This window comes from Oryx dammah, unplaced genomic scaffold (genome assembly GCF_014754425.2).
Source record: "Oryx dammah isolate SB20612 unplaced genomic scaffold, SCBI_Odam_1.1 HiC_scaffold_2, whole genome shotgun sequence".
Lineage (NCBI taxonomy): Eukaryota > Metazoa > Chordata > Mammalia > Artiodactyla > Bovidae > Oryx > Oryx dammah.
In genome coordinates, this window is record NW_024070186.1 from 110,500,456 (window position 1) to 110,526,754 (window position 26,299).

Genomic DNA, 26,299 nt, shown 5'->3' on the forward strand with positions numbered 1-26,299 from the left:
TGTTTAAAGCATAAGCTTTGAAGTTAAGCTTGTCACTATTTTCAGCTCATAAATCAGTTGCTGTTATTTATTATTAAGTTAATCCATTTTTAAAGTGGAGGGGAATTGAACACATTAAAAATAACCACTGGGGGAACATATAATACTATTAAGACTTAGTATTACACTTAAACATAATCTTACAACAAAATCAAAAGTAGTACAATTAACTGCCATGTTTGGATAATTTAAGTGTGTTTAGAGAATTACATAAATTTCATGCAGAAGTAAGTATTAAGATTCCAAAAATTCAATTTTATATTTCCATGGAGAAACTGTTTATAATAATTCCTTTCTAAAAGCACACATTGATTTGTTATTGTCTGATCAGGTATCTCCTGATTAAATCTGCTTGTTAATGCTGTTTTATTAAATGCCAGTGGCTTTTTACATAATTTCACAAAGTTACCTTAACTGCTGGATTTAGTCTAGACCTTCAGTGTCTTTTTTTCTTTTTTAATAGCTGTGGTGTAAACTGTACATGATGCTTCCCACTCATAACTGAATTAGAGGATTCAACCTATAATGGCAGTTCAAACCTTTAGGAACGTGGAGGTTCCTAAACAGGGGTTTTACATTTACTGTTTGGATAAATATATCAGGCTTATTTTATAGTCTGTTATCTGAAGTTTTGAAGTGAATACTGCTGTTTATTGGATTTCTCCAGAATGTTATAAATGTTAAGAGTACAGGTTGTTATTTAGTTGCTGGGACTCTTTGTGACCCCATGGTCTGTAGCCCCTGAGGCTCCTCTGTCCATGGGATTTCCTAGGCAAGAATACTGGAGTGGGTTGTCATTTCCTTCTCCAGGGGATCTTCCCAACCCAGAAACTGAACCCACATCTCCTGCATTGGCAGGTGGATTCTTTACCACTGAGCCGTCTTGACTTTGGGCTTAATTTGCTGCCTCTTTCCAGTTACCACTATTCAGGTAAGGCCTGCTGACTTTTATCTTTTCTAATGTATGTACTTAAAGCTGTAAGTTTCGTCTAAAAACTCAGCTTTCACAGCATTCCACACATTGGGATATGGTATTCCTTCACGTTACTTGATTTAAAATATTTTTAAATTTTCATTATACTTTATTCTTTCACACATATTTTACTTCTAAACATAGAGGGTTTGGGGGTTATCTTTTTGTTAGTGATCTCTAAAATTATTTTACTGTGATTAAAAATACATTGTGTATTTTTTATTCTTTAACATTTGATGAGGGTTTTTTTTTATGGATACGCAGTGGTCAATTTTTGTAAATGTTTCATGAGAACTTAATTTTATGCAGTGTGGAGGCATGTTATAATATGTGTCAATTAAATGATTATTTTTGTTCAAATATCCTGTACCCCTATTCTTTTTTCTCGGTTGTTGGGTCTATCAGTTAGAAAAATACCTCTACCGTATGAATGTAGATTTGCCTATTTCTCCTCCTTATAATAACTCTGGCAATTTTTGCTTCATATATCTTGAAGCTGTTATTAGTTGTCTAATACAGAATTGTTTTCCTGGTGAGTTAAACCTTGTATCATTATGAAAGGGTAAAATGAAGAGCCTTTGGTAATGCTCCTGGCTTTATGTCTACTTTGACTGAAATTAAAATAGCTACAGGGGCTTCCTGGTGATCCAGGGGTTAAGAGTCCACCTTACAGTTCAGGGGACTTGGGTTCCATCTTTGTTTGGGGAACTAAGATCACATATGCTGCAGGGCAAATAAGCCCCGGTGCAGCAGTTACTGAGCTCACATACTGCAGTGGGAGATCCTGCATGCCACAACCAAGACCTGACACAACCAAATGAATCTTTTCAGAATAGTAAAATAGCTACATCAGGATTTGGGGGGGGGTATTCATGTGGTGCATTTTACCATGCTTATTGCTGTCAGCCTGCTCATAACCTCATGTTTAAGGTATGTCTCTTATACATAGTATATGATTGGCTTTTTTGGCCGTGCAGCATGTAATATCTTAACTCCCCGACCAGAGATTGAACTCATGCCCCCTCCAGTGGAAACATGGAGGCTGAGCCACTGGACCACCAGAAAATTTCCTGATTGTCTTGAAAAAAAAAGTCCAGGCTGCCAATCTTTGTCTTTTCATGGGAATATTAGTTCAGTTAGAAAGTGCTCAGTCATTCAGTCATGTCTGACTCTTTGCAACCTGTGGATGGAATTCTCCAAAAATACTAGAGTGGGTAGCCATTCCTGTCTGCGGGGGAATCTTCCCAACTCTGGGATCAAACCCTGGTCTCCTGCATTGCAGGCAGATTCTTTGCCATCTGAGCCACCAGGAAAGCCAACTAGAAAACATGACATGGAGTAGGAAATGGTAACCTTCTCCAGTATTCTTGCCTGGAAAGTTACATGGACGAACCTGGTGGGCTAGTCAAGGGGGTTGCAAAAAGGCCAGACATGACTTAGTGACTGAACCCACACAAAGGCAATGTATAATATACAATTTTTACTGCTGTGTAAAGCAAATAAAGATTTCTCAAAATTTAAACAAAAAAAATTACTGACATATTTGCATATAAATCTACCACTTGAGTTTGTTTTCATTCCTTGCTGTAACTCCACAGGCATCCATTTCATGAGCTGTAGGCAGTAGTTCAGCTACATATCAACACTTTGCAACAGATGTGAAAACACTTTAAGAGGCATATAGTTCATCCCACACCAATGGTAATTACTGTTATACAATTAGGCCTTATGTTGACCCCATTTCCCCTTGAAAACCCTCTGTGGATTTTCCTAAATATTGACTGAAGGTTTTCTTAAACTTTAAAAGTTATCCTGTATATATATATGTATGTGTGTGTGTGTGTGTCGTTTTTTGCTTTAGCATCTACTATTCTCCAGGTACCTAGATCCAGACCCCCTAGTCATCTGGGATGCTTCCATCAGTGATTCAGCCAATGAATTCCTTAGCAGTGTCTCTGATCTGTTACTTCTATTACATCACTACTAATTACTGATAACATATTTTATGTGTGGATGTATGCTCAGTCATGTCTGACTCTGCAACCCCAAGGACTAGAGCCCAGCAGGCTACTCTCCATGGGGTCTCTCAAGCAAGAATACTGGAGTTGGTTGCCATTTTCTACTCCAGGGGATCTTCTTGTCCCAGGGATCAAACGCACATCTCTTTGATCTCCTGCATTGGCAAGTGGATTCTTTACCACTTCACCACCTGGGAAACCCTGTTAACATAGTACTCTCTTAAGATTTTATAAACTCACACATGCAGTATATTACCAATATCTTGGCTTCCCAGTTTTCGTGCTTGCCCTGTTTTTTTCTGTCTTACACACATTACTTCCAGATTAATATCTGAAATTGCTTTTAATCTTGAAACCTCCTAGTTTTCTAATGGCTCTATGTCCACAGCAGGGAAGTCATATAAGTTAGTAATGAAAGTGTGTAATGTGACAACAGATGGCTGTTATCAGAATCTTTCTCTGTTTTAGCCTGATGGCACTACCAGCACCCCTTAAGAGATGGCAGAGAACGGCAGCTCCTTTTTGTGTTTTTTGGCAGCGTGGCACATGGTATCTTAAGTTCTCCCAAGAGGGATCGAACTCACACATCCTACACTGTAAGTGCAGAATCTTAACCACTGAACCACCAGGGAAACCCCATGCCTGCTTCTTCAGTTCCCCCTATTGGAGAAAGCAAGGCCTGTAATAAAATTTATACTTAGGATTCCCAGTTGTCTTCCTTGGAGCATCTCATAGTCAATGCCTACTGTAGCATTCAAATAAGATAGAATGAGAAGAAACACCTGTTTAAAATCAACTGGGAAAGGGACATTATCTTCTCAGAGTGACCCTTTGAGAATGTAACTACATTTAAATGATGTTTTGGGAAATTTACTGGTATGGTAATGCATATAACTGTTCATACACAGATTAATATTCTCTCACAGCAAATTGGGAGGTTTTATATTGAACTTGGTATTATTAGATTCATGATTAAGAGATATACCTTGTCAATCTATTAAGTCAAACCACTGCCCACATTTTGGGTTGTTTTTTTTAAACTATTTCTTTTAAAGAGCAGTTTTAGGTTCATAGCAAAACTAAGTGGAAAAGTAGACATTCCTTATATAACCATATTCCCACATATTACACCTTTTCATTCTCAGTTGCATCTTCAGTTAGATTTGCTTTAACCATTTGCAAATTCTTTACCTAATTAGTATCAATACTTGCATTCTTTCCATATTATTTTCTTTGCAGTACGATACAAACGTGGTGGTGTTCAGACGCTCAGTTGTGTCCGACCCTGCGACCCCATGTACTGCAGCATGCCAGGCTTCCGTGTCGTTCACCATCTTGTGGATGTCCACCAGTTCCCGATGTCAAAACTCATGTCCATTGTCAGTGATGCTACCAACTTATCCTCTGTCGTCCCCTTCTCCTGCCTTCAATCTTTGCCAGCCAGCATCAGTGTTTTTTCTAGTGAGTCAGCTCTTTGTATCAGGTAGTCAAAGTATTGGAGCTTCAGCATCAGTCCTTCCAGTGAATATTTGGGACTGATTTCCTTTAGAATTGATTGATCTGATCTCCTTGCAGTCCAAGGGACTCTCAAGAGTCTTCTCCAACACCACAGTTCAAAAGCATCAATTCCTTAGATGCTCAGCCTTTATGGCCCAACTGTCACATCTATACATGACTACTGGAAAGCTATAGCTTTGACTATATGGGCTTTTGTCAGTGAAGTAATCCTCTGCTTTTTAATATGCTGTCTAGGTATTGTCATAGCTTTTCTTCCAACGAACATCTTTTAATGTTATGGCTGCAGTCACCATCTGCAATGATTTTGGAACCCAAGAAAATAAAATCTGTTTCCATTGTTTTCTCATCTATTTGCCATGAAGTGATGGAACCACATGCCATGATCTTAGTTGTTTGAATGTTGATACAGTAATCAGGGCATAATAATTATATATTCTTGAAGTATTATTTAGGAACTTGATTTTCAGTCATGGTTACATGGGTAAATTCATAGTTGCTACTGATCTAACCATTTCACATCAACTAAGATTAGTCATGGAATTCTAAAAGCAGTTATATATATAATAATATAAATCTTTATAAACATAATTTAGATATTAAATTATATATTAATATATATATAATAAAAGCAGAAATAAAATAAGTAACTTCAGGTGTATAACTATCATGAGATCAGGAAAATACTGCTGGATTCTGAGTGAAATTCATTTCTGGTGTATTTGGATGACATCAATCAGTGATAAAGATACATAAGAGTTCAGACTTAGTGTATACTTGTCATCCTTGATATTCTACATAGTACACAACTTTTTTCTAAATATTAAGCAATGTGAATTCAGCTGATAAGGAAAATAAGACACTCCCAAAGAGGACTTATACTTACAAGAAAACAGAGTTTAGAACAGAACATCTACATTAAAAAAAACACAAGATGTGAATAAGAGTTCTATGTCTATGTGCAATAATTATTGTGATGTAGCCCAAGGCTTTTGGTCTGAAAAAGTTCTCACATCCCTGAGGCCCAAGCATGACAGCTAATTTACCTTATTTAGACAGCTAATTTACCTTATTTAGAGATACCTCTATTCCCCACTCAGTTCTCCAGTTATCAAAGTAATGTGGGATAAATGTAGAAAATTTGTGAAGTATAGGGAAATGAAGTAAAATGTAAATAAAACCAATTAATTATTACTAACAGTGGATTCTTGTGGGGGTAAAGGGCTACATATCACCAAGGGACTTTTCATGCAGAAGTTCAATCATGAGTTTCCAAAATTTGTCTTCACTGTGGCGATGGGAAGCTTGGTATGTTGCTCTTCCCTGAAGCTAGCAGCTGTTATCTCCTCAAAGATCTGAATTTCAGCCTCTAAGCCCCTCCTCTGAGATGTCTTTACCTTATTCACTTATTGTCTCAGCCTTGTGGGTAGTTAGTTTCTACCTGCAGTTGCTACTTCTACTACATCTGAGAGTTCTAATGTTAACAATTCTTGATATTAGTTTGCCCTCACTGATAAAATCAGCTGAAGAATCTTTCAACAAAATTCAACACCTACTTCTGATAAAAGCTGTTAGGAGAGCTGGGAATTTATGGGGGCTTCCTTGGTGGTCCAGTTGCTAAAATTCCACGCTCCCAATGTAGGGAGTCTAGGTTCTATTCCTGGTCAGGGAACTAGATCCTGAACACAGCAACTAAGAGTTCACATGCTGTAACTAAAGACTGAACATCCAGCATGTTGTAACTAAGGCCTGGCACAGCCAAATAAATGTTTTATTTTTAAAAAATTAGGAATTTATGTTTTGTTTTTAACATAATGTTTACCTTGGTCCTAAAGTCAGGGGCTTATTTAAAACACTGGAGACATTCCTCTGAGAATAAAGCAAAGATATCCATTTATTCTACTACTATTCAATATCGTATTAGAGGTATTAAGGAATACAATTAGACAAAAATAACCACAAAAATTGATAAAGTCATCTCTCTTTGCAGATGATATTATGGTACACCTAGGAAATTCTTGAGAATCAATGATAAAACCTTGAAGAATTTAGTAAGATAGCAGGAGACAGAACTAACATACAGAAACTGCCTTCATATCCTGAAATAACCAGCACATGATAGAGAAAACCTCATTTTAATAGCAACAAAGATGACTATTAAGAAAGAATTTAACAAGAAATATGCAAACCTATGAGAAAAAATTTAACACCCCAAAAATACAAAACCAGACTACTTCTGATTAGGATGGCTTAATATCATAAAGATATAACTAAAATTAGATCTTGATCTCACAAATGCACAATATACTCCAAGTGGATTTGGAAACTTTAAATTTTAAAATGAAACAACACATTTTAAAATGAAGTACTACAAAAACAACAGTGAATGCATCTTTGACCTCAGTATAGAGAAAGGCTTTTAACTACTAACAAAATTGAAAAGCAATAAGCAAAGTTCACTATATATAAAAAAAGAAAGCTTTCTGTATTACAAAGAATTCCATAATCAAAACCAGAGGCAACTAATAATTGGGATAGAATATTTATAGAATACATAAAGTTAAAAAATGACAGATTCCTAAAATTTGAGAAAAGACCAAAAACCCAATAATAAAATGGAATGAAATAGGCTGTTCATAAAAAGAATCTCAAACTTCCCCTAAACCTATGAAAAGACATTCAATCTCATAGCTGTTGCTGCTGCTAAGTCGCTTCAGCCGTGTCCAACTCTGTGCAACCCCATAGATGGAAGCCCACCAGATACCCCCATCCCTGGGATTCTCCAGGCAAGAACACTGGAGTGGGTTGCCATTTCCTTCTCCAATGCATGAAAGTGAAAAGTGAAAAGGAAGTTGCTCAGTTGTGTCCGACTCTTTGCGACCCCATGGACTGCAGCCTATCAGGCTCCTCTGACCATGGAATCTCTAGAGAGATGCAAATTAAAATTACTCTAACATCCCATTTTAAAAAACCTATCAGAGATGGCAAAAGTTAAAAAAGCATGGCAAACACATTGTGCTGGCAAGGCTGTGGGAAGAGGCACTCATACATTTCCGGTGGGGAAACAAACTGGTACAATCCTTCAGGAGAATTTGACAATATCTAATAAGAATAGATATGCATATGTATATGTATATGCATAGATATGTATATTTTGACCCAGCATCCTACTTATGGGAGTTTACCTGAAGGAAGATACATCCCAATAAAAAAATACACGTGTACACGTTGTTCAATTACAGCACTATAATGGCAAAACACTGGAAATGACCTAAATGCCCATACAAATAATAATTGCACTGACTATGGTATATTCCCGCAGTAGAGTATTATGCAGCCTTTAAAAATTTTTGAAAAACTGTGGTAAAACTTTTTGAAAGGCAATATGAATTATATATCATGGTAATATATAGTATGTTAGTCTATAATATGGTCTTCCCAGGTGGCTCAGTGGTAAAGAATCTGTTTGCCAGGGCAGGAGACAGAGGTTTGATCCATGGGTTGGGAAGATCCCCTGGCGAATGAAATGGCAATTCACTCTAGTATTCTTGCCTGGGAAATCCCATGGACAGAGGCGCCTGGTGGACTACAGTCCAGAGGGCTCACAAAAGAGTTGGACACGACATAATGACTGAGCCCACACACATGAAACCTATAATACATAATTTTTACTGCTGTGTAAAGCAAATAAAGATAGATCTCCATGAACTGGCATAGTTTCCAGGATATACTATAAAGGGTAGGGTGGGGTGGGGTGGGGAGGATAAGAGTAACTATATTACATTTCATGTAAGAAATAAGGAGATATAATAAACAACCATTTATTCATTTATTCAAAAGGAAACAAGGATAAACCAAAAACCAAAGATAGATTACTTATAGGGGATAGGTGCAAACAAGATAGAAAGGACAGGAGGAAGAGAATGAGAAAGAATAGGGAGGGACAATATTGCAAATAACATTAACAAGGAGTGAGCAGGAATTATGACAGACAAATGCATTACAAGTGAGTAACACAACCACCCTAAAAGGGGGAGCAAATAACCTTTGTAAACCAGTATTTTATGTACTTTTAATACTATAAAGGAACTGTATACAAATACTGTACTCTGGTTAGTAGTTTTTCATTGGGAAATTATGAATAACCCTGGAATTATCTTGTGTATTCTAGAAATTAAGCAAATAAGTGAAAAGATTATAATAGTAACTGTTGGACGAGTAATAAATAAGAAAGGAGAAAGACTAGAATGAATCTGGTGTTGGTGTTGTAATGGAAGTATCTATATGAACTCAAGGAGATACATCCATAGTATATACATACATATACACATACAATTAACAGACACAAATACATCACACCTAACAGATCTAGAAATTGATAGAGATGTATATATACATACATACATTTTTTTCTAGCTCTGTTAAGCAGTCTGGAAGCAATGACACTTCAGTACCAAAGTGTACACTTAGTGCAGATTTTGGCGTCTAAATAGGTTCTGAAAGGAACCATGGATGCTTACAGAAATCATTGATTCTAAGGTTAGAGAAGAGAAAATACGAGATGAGTCTAGAACATCTTCTGGTGCCAGAAAATATTAAGAATGGTGACATGTCAAAAAGGCACAGGGGTCAATGCGAAGGGGTTTGCATGGGCAAATGTGGGAGTTTGAGTAATAAAATATAGTAATGCACTGTAACCTATAGAATAACATAAAAACATATGAGCCCATTATCAACACAGTATTTGAATAAAGAATGCAGATGGAAATTTCCTAACAGAATTTGAACTACTAAAAGTAGAAGGAAAGATGAAAATAGAAAACTCATCATTTGGCAAATCCTACACTAACTGTTTCAATAAAAAGCCTAAGGAAAAAAAACCCAGAAACAAAAACCATGAATGTCTGCAATTAGTGGGCCAAAGTATGAGAAATATGAGACAATAATTTTCCCGTAAGATACTAAACGGAAAAATTACAAATTTGACATTGGATACATCTGGCAAATACCACCCTAACCAAGTGGTCAAAATTAACATTACTAGGAAGAGGACAAACTGACATCATGTGCTTGCAGATGCACTGAGTATTCACCAGGTGTCTTTACTTTTGCCAAAAGTGCATTAAACAATTTAAACATTAGGGAAACCCTAACCTGGGAGATCTTTTACAAATTGGCCTGTACTTTTCAAGAAGTCTAAGGTCATAAAAGACAAACTCCGAAGAGTCCCAGATTAAAGGAGTTTAAGAGAGATGACAACTAAACAATATCTTCAACTAGGGAGACACTAGTGGAGCAAATGGTGAAATCTGAGTAAGGTCTGTAGAATAATAGTAAAAGGTGACAGTATTTTAATAATGTTAATTCCCTGATTTTGACAATCGTCCTGTGGTTATATGTTATCACTAGAAGAACAAGGGAAATACTTCATATATTTTTCAATGTTTTCTAGGTTTTAAATTTTTTCAAAATGAAGTTGAAAAAAATTAAAAAGTGTCTTCATCTCAGCAAGAAAGTAACTTGAAAAATCGCTCCACAGTGTATCAAACTAACCTTGATAATTAGTTATAAAAAAAAAATTCATAGCCTTCATTTGTAATTAAACTAGAATCTTAATTCTAAAATGTAGTTCAATCTTTTCATTTACTAAGACCTGACCTATTGGACAGGAGCATTATAAACATTAAGAAAATATTCAGAGATAATCAATGGCAGACTAGTAACAGAATACCTTCTAACACTTAAGATTTTTCGAAGATATGCTTTGGCTAGGATTTACTACAGCACATACTAGATGACATTTTGGCAGTAGAGGGAGGGGAGAATTTGGATTAAGTCTCTTCAAACCAGAGATATCATAATGCTCTCGAACTATGTGCTCAGTTATGTAGATTCCAAAAAACAATTTTAAATCTCCCATTACTTCAGCCAACAATCTGGGCAACAGTAATAATAACATGTCTCTTTGCTTAAAACAAACCCAGCAACAATTAACTGGAACAGAAAATAACAACACTAATAGAGTTTGACAAATTTATTGGTATTTTAGTAAAGACAATCATCTTAGTTGTTTCTCTCTCCCATCTTGACCATAGGTTGATATTTGAGTCAAGAAAATGAAATGTAGGAGAGGGATGTTATTTCAACATAAACATTAAAATGAACAAAAATGGAAAGTTTGCCTACATTAAAGCAAGTTAAATTCATGTATCTTGATATAATTAAATCATGAAAGTAAGAACTAATAGTTCTATATACATTTCCATTGTTTTACTTGGGGCTTATTCTAATCTCAAATGCAAGTGAACAAAGTATTAGGAATATATACAGGCTGCTTCTCTGGAGTTATTACTTATTAAAAGAGCTCAGCAAGTAGTTACCACCAATCAAACAGTCTGAAGCTGCCTCCAAATCTAACTTTGTAGTTTTCAAGGAAATCATTATACCATATGTTTCTTCTATGTGTGTCTATGCTTTAAAAGATGTGTTTAACTGTCACATTAAAAAAGAATTCATATACAATACAAAAATACAAAATAAACACAATCCTACAACACATAGAGTAACAAAGTATATGTGGTCAAAGATTCCATAAAATATGTTTAAAGATGCATTTTCTTCATTTTCAGTATCTAAAATGTGCTTTTGAGAGGCCACTGGTTAGCAAGTATACAGTTAAAGTAAACCATATTTTTGTGCTAAATAAGAATTCCTGTTAATAAGTTCAAATCAAATTGGATTTCACAAGTTAGTAACATAAATGCTTTGATAAAGTTACAGAAAGTGCATCTTTCTTATCTTCCATCTTCATACAATGTTGCTCCCCCCCCTTTTTTTTTTGGTGTTTATACCCTTTAAAAAATAACAACAGCCAAACATTTAACTATTATGTACATTTAAATTTTTGGTGGTGGTTTGTTATTTTAAAAGAAACAGCTTCCTTATGATTTGCCTCAAGATCTGGTGGAAATGCTTACAGGAACTAGCTAATAACAAAATCAAGAGAAGCACATTCAAAATACTGATTTACTTTGGTAGCAAATGGTTGTTTTTTGAAGACTAATGAAGGTAGACAAGACCCTTAAAATGAAGTGGGCTATTTTAAATACTCAACAGTTTATATAAAATTTTAAAATGTTCTTTCTAAAGAGCTTAAGCATCTGTATCCACTGATAGCAATGCAATAACTAGTTAATGATGATGTGAAACTAAACAAATGCCCATTAGGAAAAAAAAAAAAAAAAGGCTGTATTTTATCTAATTTACTTTCTCAGTCAATAGTCCAGTAACATTTTCCTCCCAATACAATACTCCCTTCTCTATAAGGCTGTTCCTGGGAGCCAGACAAGTTTAGGTTAATAAGGGAGTTAAGTTAGAGAGTAACTGCCTACAGTTTAAATAGACAACTTTTTGCTTCCCTCCTAATGTGCTAATAGTTGTGTCTAAAAAAATATGCAATTCTTAGAAAGGTACCATTTCTGAATTTTTTAGTATCTGTAACCTTTGGAAACTAATCACATGAAACTACAAAATTAGTAAATGTCTCGAAATCTGTATATAAAACATAAATTACCTCTAATTTCAAATTCTCATTTATTAGTGTATCACTCAATATTTAAAAAAAGAAAAAGAAAAAAAAGGCGGCTCCAAAGATAGTCTTATACCATTCCTTAAAAAAGGAAACTGTTCCTTTTAACTTTACACCCACCCCACACCCCAATCTCAAAACACATCATTTAATTGTCTTGGTCATGGACATTTCCAAGATGAGATTTTATATTTCGCTCCCATAGCTTCTGGTTATCAGAAAACCCATGCTTTCCTTTATTGAAGGAATTTGGTCCTGCTGATGTTGGTGTATCCCTGTGTTAAAAGAAAGAAATTTATTTAAAATGTTATATAATGACTTTTGGGCCATATTTTTAACTCTTTCAAAATGTCTGTTTAGCACCCATTATAAATGGAGGCCAAACATCAGAAGTTGCTACACATCTTTTTAAAAATACCCATCCTACAGACCCAGTCCTAAAATTTCAGATTCAGTGGGCCTGAGGAGGAGCCAGGTAAATTTGTAGATTTAACAAACATTTAAGGTGATTCCGAAACAGCTAAAGGTGGCAATCACTATAGTTTTAAAAACAGTTGCTTCTAACCCACTGTGGTTTAGTCCCTAAGTCATGTCTGACTCTTGCAACCCCATGAACTATAGCCTACCAGGCTCCTCTGTCCATGGGATTCTCCAGATAAGAATACTGGAGTGGGTTGCCATTTCCTTCTCCATGTAACCCGTTAACAGGGTCATTAAACCAATTTGGTGACCTGCCACCAGTATTTACAAAAAATGAAACAGAAAAAAAAAATGAAGATGTATCACACATAAAATGGTTGTCATTTTATGAACATGCTTTGATTTTAAATGTATAGATATATGCAGGTATAGATTTGGTTTATATTTTGGTTATAATGTCAGATGTATTTTTTACTTTAGAGTCTTGTATGAAAGGGAGGCCGGTAGACAGCCACTGGCACTGTTCCCATTGGAACCAAAGGCAAAGTCTTAAGACTGACGCTGAAAGACTTAGCACTTAGTTCTTGGGAGAATACACATTTGCTAGAAACGGGGACATGGTACAGGCCGTTTTGAAGTGCAGCTTCCTTACTGACCTGAGTTATCCATTTATGCACAAAGACAAACTGAATATCATGTTAATATGAAATTAATGTTATCTCCATAATAACAAACAGGAAAATTTAAAGATGGTTTTTATCTTATTTTGATATTTAGCATCTATATTACAAGGAAAAAGGAGCACATACAATCAAGATTAAGTGGTGGGAATGCTACTGTAGGTGAGATGAGTGAAAGCCATTTCTTTATACTTGAAAAAAATTTTAAATCGGAAACATTTCTGTTTACTTGAAGAAATATAGATTACATGTATCTGAAAAGAAATAGCATTATATTGTTGCTATTTTTTCTTAAAATATGAATTTTCTCTCATCAGGAGAGATATACTGCTATATTAGAAAACAAAACTGTTTTGCCCAAATATGCAAGAAAAGCTTGAACACTGACAGACTATGTGAAATTTATTCTTGCTTTAATTTCACTATAATTTTCTACAATATTATACAAAAATTATACCTTCCAATATTCTTCATCCTCATCTTTGCTTCTGGAGGCATTTCCTCTGGTTCACTCTGGAAAAAAAAGAGACAAAAAAAAATGACTGCAAATAGATACAGCAGACTCTTGAACAATGCAGGGGGCGGTTAAGGGTACCACCCCCTGACCCAAACTTCCTCAAGTCAAAAACCTGTGTATAACTTTACAGTGAGCCCTCCATATCCATCGTTCCACATCCAAGGATTCAATCAACTTGGGATAGTGTAGTACTGTAGCACATGTTTACTGAAAAAAAATCTGTGTATAAATAGGCCCATGCAGTTCAAACCTGTGTTGGCCAAGGGTCAACTATATTAAAATCACTTGATACTAATAATGCTAAATTTTATATCCAACTGTAAATTTTGGTTAAAAAAGTATCTAATTTTAACTACATTAAAGAAACCTATACTTCAAGTGCTGAATCTGCAAAAACAAAGAATTCTGGTAAAAACCTGATACTTTAGAACTAAAAGTAGTTGTTTACTAGAATCTACATGTTATGTTAAATGCTTTAATATGCACTATCTCTGAAAACTCTAACAATCCTACCAAACGGGATGAGTGTCATCATTCAAATGTTGTAGCTGAAGTACGTATGGTTAACATGTCCAAAGTCAGCTGGACACTAAAAAAAATGCTCTAAACCACTTCACTGTATCACTCCTTCTCAAAAATGTCTTCTTTCCTGTGAAGACATCTTGAAAGCTCATTCCTTACTGCTTTTCCAGTTACAGCTGGTGAAAAAGAATGTGACAAGTGTCTTTTAGATGTTTTAACGTGTAAATGTTACTGCTGAGAGAGATAAATATTATTTTTTAAGCAGTCATCTCAAGATCCACCTTAAAGAGGTTTCTACTGGTCAAATCTGGGACAATTTGAGCATTATAGCCTATTGAATAGGCTACGCTTGTATAAATAAGGAAAAGCTCTTCCTTAAGTGAGACAATTAATAAACATAGGAGGAAAGAATGAAAAAAAAAATCACCATTTGGCAAATATAATAGAACTAATTCTGGTAACAATCTTCAATGAATGTTAACATTCATGAATGAATGCTTAAGCAGTTAGGTATTTTCATGTATTCCTAAAACATATCCCAAGATAAATTTTAATTATAAAAGGTAAAACAGTAATCTGACAGAATAGAGATCTGGCAGTCACCACTTAACCCAATGATCAAAGGTAGCACTGCCAGTAACAGGACACATTGACCCATGTGCTCCTGATATAATATGCACTGACAACTTGGCATCATTTCTGTGGTACACCTGCCAAGGGGAATGTGAATCTAATAATAAGGGAACATCAGACAAATCCAAACTGGGGAACATTCTACAAAATTAAAAGAAACTAAAGGGACAGAACTGAAAAAGTATTTTTAAATTTCAAAATTAAACAAATGAACATATTCTCTGTCCACTATATTTCAGGCTGAGATGTATCTCCAAGGCTAACTATGTTCTGCAGAAAAATAAGAATCAAATAAAGACTTTATTTCCTTTTTTTGGCAGCACTGTAAGGCATGCAGGATCTTAATTCCCTGACCAGAGATCAAACCCACACCTCCTGCAGTGGAAGTGTGGAGACTTAACGACTGGACTGCCAGGGATCATTACCATCTTATGGCAGAAAGAGTGCTGTCTGAACCTGTCTAAAATTTCTTTAAAAACAGGGAAGAGAATACAGGATGAGAAGCCAGAAAGCCAAGTTCTAGTTCTAAGTTCTAGATGACACTTGTGTGCATCAGCACATACTCATGCACTCATAGCTTAATTTCTCCATTTGTAAAATAAGAATAACCATAACACACAACTCACAGGGATACATGGAAGGTAAAATAAAGATATGTGCAAAGACTCAATTTGTTAGATATTCAACATAAGCATTATGTAGGTGCTTACAATTTTCAGCCTTTCTACTTCTGCACATGCTATTCCCTTCTTCCTATACTGTCCTTCCCTGACATAATCTGTAGAGGTCAAAATGCTACATAATCTCTTAAGAATTCTGGTTAGACATGAAAGAAAGTATTAAATTTAAGTCGATGCTTTTCAAAAATTTTTTGGGGGGGAAGGGGACATAAAAAGTTTTTTCCTCAACAAAATACTACTTGGATTTCCAAATACCAAACAGATAAGAGAGCAGACATAAATGAAATAGCAGCAGGAGACTATAGAGTCATGCTTGTTAGCCGGTTTGATTCCTGGGTCGGGAAGATCCCCTGAAGAAGGGTTGGCTACCCACTCCAGTATTCCTGGGCTTCCCTGGTTGCTCAGAGGGTAAAGAGTCCGCCTGTAGTGTGGGAGATCTAAATTTGATTCCTGGGCTGGGAAGATCCCCTGGAGGAGGGCATGGCAATCCACTCCAGTATTCCTGCCTGGAGCAAGGTAGGGCAGCCTGAGTGGGCTGCAGTCCATGGGGACTGGACTCCCCAAAGAGGCGGACACAACTGAGCGACCAAGTGTGCAATACCACAGTAGCTCCTGAGACACTTCCACAGAGCCCCAGAACTCTAAGAAATGGTTAAAAACCTGTGATCTATATTTAGCCTTCACTTTACAAGTTGGAAAACTAAGGCTCCAAAAGGTAAACTGATTTAGTTGCAGGCTCTCTATTGGTTAATAACTGGACAGGACAGGAAAAGAACCTAGGTCTTCCAGCTGTCAGTCCAGTGGTCTTTCCACAACACTGCATGCATCAAGTTACCTGGCCTCGATTCCTCACCTAAATCTCTTATATGATTTCATCTTTTCAGGTACTTTTGATTTTATCTTGGGCCGTTTTATGTGTAAGTCCCTGTACTGCTAGGCTGAATTCCTAGAGAAACACGTCTGATTTGTCTTTGTAATCTCATTGTACCTAGCATACAGAAAGCAATCAAATGTATAGAGTGAGTAAATGTCCAAGGGAGAATACAGTGATAACCACTGTATTTACCTATTGAGTCTCGATCATTCCATATTCATCCTTGCCTAAAATTTCTACAAAATCTCCATGTGTCAAACACAGCTGCTTAGCATTACCACTTATGATTTGAAAGCTGGTATCTTAATTTACAACAGTATTCCTTGGTTTGTCAAAACCCTGCCTAATGTTTGGGACAGAGGAGCCTGATGGGCTGCTGTCTATGGGGTCGCACAGAGTCAGACATGACTGAAGCAACTCAACAGCATCATCAGCAGCAGATTTCTTCTCTTAAATATTCTTGCCAATCACTCCAGCCCCATGTTTTGTGCTCCTCTGAAGGTTAATTCTTATCCAAATTGTTCTTGGGAGCTATTACTCAGGTACTCATAGCACACATATGTATTATTACTCATAATAAGCTTTTGTTGATTTAAGTTCCTTGCCCCTCAAAGTCTATTTTAAATAATCCCCCAACCAAATTACTAGAAATATCCAGATTGTGCAGATGTCATTAAAAAAAAAAAAAAGAAAAAACACACACAAACCCAAACTGTTAAGAGTTGCCAAGAAAAAAAGTTCACTAGTACCATTAATATAACTTGACAATTTGCCACTAATGTTGTCCTAAAGAACAGGTTAAAGTAAAACAAAGAAAACTAGCTATCAACTTACATCTTCATCTTCATTAAAAGCTGCTGCTACTGAAAGGGTTTTTGGAGCAAGAGTTGGAACCGGTTCTTTAGGCTTCTGAAGAAGAAACATTAGAAAGAGTATCATCACATAATGTTTACACAGGCTTATTTAACGACAGGAATAACATCTTCAAAGATGCAACGTTACATTTTCATAGAAACATATAGTAAGGAACTAAGAACAAACTTTGGAGAAATCCATCTTCTTTTTTGAAAATGTGGGTTATCAACAGTAGATTTTACTTTATTAATCATATGGCCATTTGTTTTCCTCCTGTCAAAGATTTTCTAGTTAGGATCTATAATTTAATATCATTTACATAAAGGTACTTAGCACAGGTTAAGAGAAAATGAATATCAACACTTGCCCATAGTAACATTAAAGTTAAGCACAGATTACCCTGAGAAAGACACCAAGATTCATCTTTCTCTATCAGCTGGCTTCCACTGGACAGTGCCACTTAGAGACCCAAGGGGTACTGAAGTGCTCATGAAGGACCCAAGCCAGAAAACCTTTACTTCAACTTGCACATTCTATCGTGAGGTCCTGTTAACTAGATCTCTATTAAACAGACTTAAATCTCCCCCTGCCTTTTCAGCTTACTGGTTACCACGTTACCAACACCTAAGGCCCCGTAACATTTCTTGCCTGAACTATGTTAGATTTACCATTTTCCTGGCTTCTGTTGTTTTTATCCCTCTAATTCTCTATACTAGTACCAGAGTACTGCTTCTAAAATGCAAATCTGTTGAAAGCATCTACAATAGTTCCATGACTCCTCTAGGACCTAAAGACTAAAACCAAATTTTCTCATGGACCTTTATGTCCTTTATGATTTGTTCCTATGATCTTACTTGGAGGGCTTTCTATCCTTCCATTTAACTACTAAACACTTGGTAACAATGAACGATTTCCTGAACACATCATGTAGCTTCACATTTAAACTGCCTTTGCATAGGCACCCTGCGCATTCTGTGGGCTCTTCTGCAACCAAGGAACCCAAAGCCACAGCAGTGAAAGCGCTGAATCTTAATCACTGGACTGCCAGGGAATTCCCTGCATTAAACTCTTTTTTATCTGAGTCCTTTTGCCTCTTTCCTGTATTTAAAGTCAGCTCTAGCATCACCTCCCCAATAAAATCATCTCTGAGCTGCTGAAACAAAATTAACCATCCCTCTTATATAACACAAACATCTTTATAAAGTGTGTACTTTTGAAGAAATGAAAATGTTCATTTGGAAATTATGCATAGTGACTCTAGAAAACACTCTTTACTCTTAAAACATGTCATGTATTTGATGTTTTACATACAACATAAGACTCAAGTATTCGCTGGTTGTTTGACTATCTTTTCACATCATATAATCAAAAGCAACAGTTGCAACTATTTTCACATTCTACATCTCACTTCACCAAGATTATGTTTACACTTTGGTTTATTTTATGAAAAAAAAGTTTGTTTTCTAAAGGTTTAAGTTTTAGTGAATACGCCTTTTTAAGCATAACCTTCCTAACTAAAATGATCAGCAATTACTAAATCATTTCAATGACTTAGAAAAAGTAGGGATATGGGTATCTGACTTATGTGGTATGTTCAACCACAGTAAAATCTATTACCAAGGGGAACACCTATATGAGAACTGTACATGAGAACCACATCTTTAACGACAATCAAAAAAAGTAAATATTTATGCAGGTGGGTATATGCAATGTTATATATAAAAAAAAAAAAACAGATTAAACCAAAAGAATCAGCTCAAGTAGAAAGAAGAATCATGAAATAATGAAGTTATAAGCCGAATGCCTTTTGTTCAGACTAAATTTTTTACAAAAAGGAAGAAAAGGCAAAACAGCATATGGCAGGAGTGGGGGTTCTAAGGAACAGTAGCTTTATAAAAACTAGACATGTAGCTCAAACACACGCACTCTAGTAGGAATCTGATCCATATTTTTTCTCCTGATCTATTTAAAAATCTTTGAACATCCAAAGAAGATATCAAGCTGTATGTACTTGGCAACTGAGCATTAATTTTCACAGGACATGAATAAACCAAAGCAATTTTAGGATTATACTTTTTACACAAGAATGTATAACCATTTTCTAAAGTCAACAGCAATATGCTATTAAAGTAATTTCCTTTTTCTTAAAGAGGAGACTTATTTAGTTGAATCACAGGAAAATTATCACTTATGTAGATCAGAAATAGTCCAATGTCTAATGCTTCAATCTAATATTTCAGTTATTTTCCAGACACTCAACACTTAATAAGTACTAATTTAAGGTTTACATCTGAAAACAAGAAATCAAAAGCTGATCTACAAAGGACTATTATCATAGGTTTTAATACTCAACATCCATTTGTAGTTCCAAAGTAAGTTAATCAGGAAGCTCTTATTAAGCAGTACCTTACTAACATTTATCTTTTATGACACAAATGATTTCTAGAGATACTATTTTTTAATATCACTAGAATTAAAAGATAAACATTTTTCAGAGGTTTTGCACAAGTTAGGAAATTGTAAGCTAGTCATATATTCCCTACAGTATTTGTTCCTTCTCATATTCCAATCCTTTTTAAAAAACAGCTGGAGTTGTAATTCATCCAGACTTTTCTTGAATATCCTAATAATTTCTTAAATACTTACATGTTATAAGTTCATGCACCAATGTATCATTTTATACTTATAATCCAATAAAAGCAGGTTTCCTAAACACATCCTTAAGACCCATTATAAACATAATATATAAAATAACTCACACTTGAGCCAAGTTTGATGGATATGGCTGAGGCTTTCTTTGTCGTCTGACTACCTATGGCAAATCCAAACTTGGAGATCTTTGTAGGCTTTGTTGGGAGGTCTGCAGTTTCATCTTCAGCTGATCGCTTCTCAGCGCTGCGACTGGAATTTTCCCCTCCATTACTGGAAGAAACAGTCTTAGTTTTCACAGGTTTTTCTGCTTCTTCTTCAGGTCCTGGTGAAGTCGAAACAACTTACCAAGATGAGCTATTTTTACTGAGCAGATTGATGGGAGCAGCAACCTCAAAAAGCATCGTTATAAGGAAGATACCTCTGCAGTTGTCACCTACTGACCCAACAGTCTCTTCCACTGTTTGTTAGAGTATACAGCAGGAACTGAGATTGTGTGGCAGTAGAAGAGGCTCCCATGAATTAACTAGCATAAAATACAGAGCAATTTAAAATTATAAAAATAGAGTTCACAAAAGACCCTTCAACTAAACACTCTACGTTGCATAATAATCTAATTACCTGTGGAATTTTGCTTTTCATAAATTAAGAACTACAGACTCTTCTACATGAACTGGTTTGTTGGCAATGTCACAACATAGAATACATTTGACTAATAAAACACCTAATATTCTTCAATAGTATACTACTAGTTATACAAAGTACCTTTTTATGATCAGCCTGTTATGTCCCAAACTACACAGTACGGCCTGCAGTAACTTTCTTGAGTGACGTGTTCTTCATGAACATTTCACACAATCTTTAGAAAGGAACTTCAAGGAAGACATCAAGGTCATCCCCTCTTTAGTAACTTAATTCTACTCTCAAAGCTTGATTATCATCTGTTTAGCCTATTCTTAAAGAGTGATCAACAATTATATTTAGGTTCACACATTATTTTTTCATCATAAAAAAAGATGAGCTAAAAACGATAATTTCTAACAGAAGGCACACACATGTAGACATGGAATGCAAGATGTCTTTCAGTAATTTTGCTTGTTTATATTAACAAATGAAATGAGTTAACACCTTGAACGTTACACATGCAGGCTATTTAAGAACATACTGGGAAGCAAGACAGAAGAAAATTGGCTGATTATTAAATATTTTCTTTCCCAAGTTTACCAATTTACCCTGTACAATGTACACCAGATGAATATTTATGGAGAAAGAGAAGATTCTCTAAGGAATGACCCTGACAACAGTTTGGAAAACATGACAAAAAGCAAGAATGGGTGGAAAAGGGGAAATCAAACAGACTGACGAATAATAAAGGACAAGAGGTTATAGATCCCAATCTATATAATTTTGGAATGATGGGGTAGCTAAATTAATTAGCACTTTGAACAGAACATTTGATTTTGTTTACAGGAAAATAAAAGAAATTCTTTATTACTTTTAGACAAGGGGTGAAAGTTGTAATAACAACGTAGGGGAGAAATTAAGCAGTATTAGGTTTGGGGATTTCCTTAGGAAGGAAAGAGCATTATAATGGCTGTCTGAATTCACTTATTTAGATATAAAATTACAAAAGTACCCAAAGAATGTAACATTGCTACTCAATATTTGAAATATAGAATTCAATTTAGAATTTCTTAAAAAGACAGTATTATGCAAACATTATTTTTCAGTCTATCACTAAAATCATTTATGCCAAATTTTATTCTGTATCCTTAGAGTTTTAATCAAGTATGAATTTACAGTAAAACCCGAACAGTCATAACTACTACTTCTCTGTGACTGGCACAGCTAAAACTGAAAACTTATTGGCTCTATGTATTGAAACACATTAAAAAAAAAACACTGAATTTACATATAGAAGCAATCTATACACCACTAAAGGCACAAGTTTGTGCAGTCACAAACTCTGAAAAACATCAAAACAAATAGCACAAAGAACATTTAGTCTTGATTCTAGTGTAACCCTGCTCTTTGAACTGTGACTCAAGGGCTATCATTAGTCAAAATTTCTGGTTCTTTTAAAACCTATCTATTCTAGGAATCCTTTTACCCAAAAAATAGTTCAGGAACAAAGAATCTAGAAAAATCAAAGCATAAATATGAGGAAAAGTGAAAAGGATAGTTATTACTATAATATTAAGAACAACATTAAGTGTGACAACTAACTGAACTAGTCTGTGCTAACACATGGAACGTAATACTATCTGTCCACTCCTATGATATCTGGGGAAGATTTCTATAATTACTGCTCTAGAAAAAGGTAACATGAACAGAGGAGTTGAGAAAACTACAATTAACTAATCAACTGCTAGCAACTCAAATTTTATCCACATCTGTGTTCCTGTCATCTGAAGAGGCAAACTATCAAGACCATTATAAAGTGTTTTAAAGTCCATTAAGTGTTTTCCCTTAAATACATGTACTACTTTAGCAGTTGTTTGGGCGGGTGGGGCTTGTAATCATGAACTGCTGTTTTCAATTTATTTAATGAGATGTTTTCTATTCTGGCACTGTGGAAAACAAAATTTTGAATGGTCACAGATTAGTAATGTGAAAAATCTTAGCAATGTGACTTACATTTTAAAGAGTGAAAAAATATGCAATTTAAAAAAAATAAATCACTTTATAACAAACATGGACAGTTATTAAATTATTAGATTCTTTATCAAGGAGTATCTAAATAAGAGATTTTATCTAGTTTGTATTCTGAGCAAATAAAATGTATAGATTAGTTAATGTGAAATCAAACTACACACAGTACTAGCTTTTTTTTTTTTCTCGTCTTTCATTGAATAGTTGAGGAGGAGAGGTTGGCCTTGGGAGTCAAAAAGGTACCTTATTTTGAAAAAATTACCTAGTAAGTTTTAAGTCCATAAGGATACCCTTCATGACCTATTTGCATTCTGGTAGCTTGTCTGAAAAAAAGAGTGTACATCTATGTCTCTAATAGGACTGGTGTGCAGTTTAAATGAGAATATATTCAAGACCCTCTTGACAGAAGAAATGTCAATTTCATTAACGTAGTTATTAGAAGCATAAAATAGCTTGTGGTGAGTATGATTACAACATGAATAGCTCTAAAATTTCTACTTGTTTCAAGGAGCTACAAAAATTTAGCCAAAAGGAAGAAAAAAGAGAAAAGCTACCCAAAGCCTAACCCTTAACATTATCCCTCCCCTTAAAGGTGAGAGCAGGTAGTTCAAGTAAGTAGCTTCTCTTATTAATATAAATTCATGTTAACTTCTTAAAAAAATACTTATATTTCCAATTTAATGGACTGTTCAGTATGAGTTAAAAATCAGAAAAATCCCTAGGTAAGCTCCCCCTACAATACAAACTGGCTAAGTGTTAAATAGTGCCTACCTGCCATAAAATTTTATCAGTTGAGCAATATCCATGGATGGCATAAATGTTTTAACTGATTTTTTGGTACAACTTCATTAAAAACATGTCATTCAAAAATGGTTAACATGTAACTACTATTTTCTTATAAAGGAAAGCACACTCAAGGCAATTATGTAGAGGTTATTAAAGAATATCAGCCTAAGTCACTAACAAGGAGACAACTTTTGATAGCAATTAGCAAAAAAGGTAATTTTGTATCACTCTCATCACAAAAATATGCTAACACAGAAACACCAATACTCATACTACAGAATAAATTATCCCTAACTGAAAGGGTGGTGGATAAATGACACAGTGGAATTATGCTGACACTTATGGTACATTTTTCTGTTTTGTTTTGGCCATTTCAGCCACGTGTGGTGTGAAATCTCAGTTCCCCGGGCAGAGACTGAACCCAGGCCAGGCAGTGAAACCCTGGGAATCCTAACCGCTAAGCCCCCAGGGAATTCCCTCAAGATACATTTTGGCTCACGTTAAACAGTTACTCTCATTCAAGACAAAAAAACATTCTTAAATGGTAGTCTAAAAGTCAGATAAGGCTTTTTAGGCTACAGATCTTTGTTTTTCCTCAAACTAACTTTTAAGTGTAACTTTACTTGGTAATTTCCAATTTTGGCCACAAAAAGCCGCTAAAGAGGTAGTACTAAATGGTTTAAACTGTTGTTTCATAAGCTGTTTTACTAGTAAAACAACAACAAAAAAGAAGGGAGGGGAGTGGAAACGGTGAAAGGAGTTTGGGTTCAACTAACAGCACCTTATGTATTTTAAAAAAGGAAGTTCTGGGTCCAAAGTAACCAAATATTACACCTCTTTTCAATTTCGTTCCCAAGTTAATTCACATCAAACTTGTTAGGAGGTCCTAACAGTTACCTTCATATACTACTAATTTTATGTATTTTCTCATATTAAATACTTTCAGGGATAAGACTTGAAGAGTTAGGACAGTGTGGTACTTAAAACGTTCTAAAGACAGTATCAGCTCGCACGTGTTAAATTAGCCTTGTTAGGACAAAGGGACGGGAAAGCTAGAGAGACTACATGATGTTTCTTTTCCTTAATGCACAAGACCCAAATTTAGAGGGTTGGAGGTGACAGAATAAAGATAGCTGCAACCTGAGTTGACATCGTAACAAATAGGGAAGAGTCACACTAGCCTATTTAGCCACCTAAATATCTGGCAGGCAGCTGGCTGGCAACAGCCTAGCACATAAAAGGCAGACGGTTCAAAGAAAGGCAATCAAACCCTAATCCTAGACCCCAAAGATTAAACTAGGAGACAGGCAAAGGTATTCCTCTTTCCCTCCATCGCCTCGACCCAGCCCTTACAGGATTAGTATTAGGCTTAAAAATGAAGGAATGAAAAAGGCCAGGACAGTCCACTTCCTCAGTGAAAAGGGAGCAGCAAACTAACTCCTAGGTGTAACTGAGAGGCCGGCACCGTCGGAAAATCGGCCTGCGGCCAGTTCCTGCGGTCACTGCTCCGTGACTCGCACTGAGTGAGCGCGCGTGTGCGTTTTGTGTGATGTGCGTCTCCGGTGTGGCGGTAGCGGCTCGGGCACCGCCACTCCGAGTCCCACCCCGAGTTCGGTCCCCCTTTCTGGTGCCCATCTCCCTTCTCTTCGGAAGCAGGGTCTCTGCTGGGGCCAGGAGGTGACGAACAGTGACCGGCTCTTCCCTGGTAAGGAGGCGATGTGGGCCCGGATCCCAGTGGGCCGCTCCGGGCGTGCCCGGGGCTCGTCTGGGCCCAGCACCTGGCCGGGTGAGAGCCAGATGCGCCCATTCTCGCCCCAGTCTACTCCCCCCACCCCGGGAAGCTCAAAGAAAGGCTCAGAGCATCCCACATAGCCCGCGACGCTGGGGTTGTGTTCACCTCCGGCGGCTCCAGCTCGCTGCGGCTTCTCAGGCTTCTCCTCTCCCGCCTTCCCGTCCGCCATTTTCCCCGCCGCGGCCTCCCCTGCAGCCACGCCAAAGACGTCACGGCCCCGCCCAGCAACCATTGAGCTTCAGAGCCAGCCGTGGAAGCGTCAGCCTAGAGCGACCGTAGAGAATGAAGAGAGGCCCTTTCAGGAACGGAAGTGGATATGATATCATCAGCGAGCCGCCTATGAGGGAAGGGCGGGGTAGGTTGGGTGGTCCTGTAGCCAGTTTATGGGGGCTTTGCTAGGGGTCGGTTAGATTTTCTTGGTCGAGGGGCGGATTGAGAAAAGTGAGAGGTGAGAGCGTAACCCTGGAAACGGTGAGCTTTTGTGAGGTTTTTGCCAACTGAGGTGTGGTTGCAGCTGAAGCTAGCAGGATCTCTCATTCTGGTTTTGCTGGATCATGTGTACCTATGGATCTCTCATTCTGGTTTTGCTGGATCATGTGTACCTATTTAAAAAAAAAAACCAATTCTTTTTCCTACTTAAAAGGGAAATCCACGTTTATCGAGCGCCCCCTTGTGTCATACCCTATATCGTTTAATCACCACTACTGTTTAATTGGAACAGTAATCCAATGCTAAATTGTTCTCTTAATCTTAATGTGGTAAAGAGTCCGCCTTCAACGCAGGAGACGCGTGTTCGATCCCTGGGTCGCGAAGATTCCCCTGAAGTAGTAAGTAGCAGCCCAGTTCAGTGTTTTTGCCTGGAAAAGCCCATGGACAGAGGAGCTCAAGGGCCTACAGTCCATGGGATCTCAGAATTCGACACAAATGAGCGACTGAGCACACACACGGCACACAATTAGCTGTGAGAGTTGAGGCCAAAGAAAAATTCGTCTAAGGTTATGGAGGCAAGTGGTAAAACTGTTTTTTTTCTGCAAGGGATTTCTGTGTCAAGAAACTTTATTACCTAAAGATCGCAGTAGTTTCTGCCTTTCTTAGAAATCTTTAGT

General features: G+C 36.5%; 1 protein-coding gene across 1 annotated transcript; it reads right to left on the reverse strand.

Annotated features, from left to right (window-relative positions):
- Positions 1-6,415: 6,415 nt before the first annotated feature.
- On the reverse strand, positions 6,416-25,753 carry LOC120852200 (PEST proteolytic signal containing nuclear protein). The gene is made up of 5 exons (XM_040225627.1): positions 25,299-25,753; positions 20,074-20,288; positions 17,294-17,368; positions 13,691-13,746; positions 6,416-12,408 (listed from the first exon to the last, which is right to left on the reverse strand). Exons 1-5 carry the CDS (start codon positions 25,423-25,425, stop codon positions 12,282-12,284), a joined length of 600 nt encoding a protein of 199 aa, XP_040081561.1. The 5' UTR covers positions 25,426-25,753; the 3' UTR covers positions 6,416-12,281.
- Between the last annotated feature and the right edge of the window lie 546 nt (positions 25,754-26,299).

Coding starts and splice junctions, on each gene's coding strand:
- LOC120852200 (XM_040225627.1), bottom strand. CDS start 25,425: ATGGTTGCTGGGCGGGGCCGTGACGTCTTTGGCGTGGCTGCAGGGGAG. Junction 13,747..17,293: donor CTTTTAATGAAGATGAAGAT/GTAAGTTGATAG, acceptor TTTTTTTTCCAG/AGTGAACCAGAGGAAATGCC. Junction 12,409..13,690: donor AGGATGAAGAATATTGGAAG/GTATAATTTTTG, acceptor CTTTTAACACAG/GGATACACCAACATCAGCAG.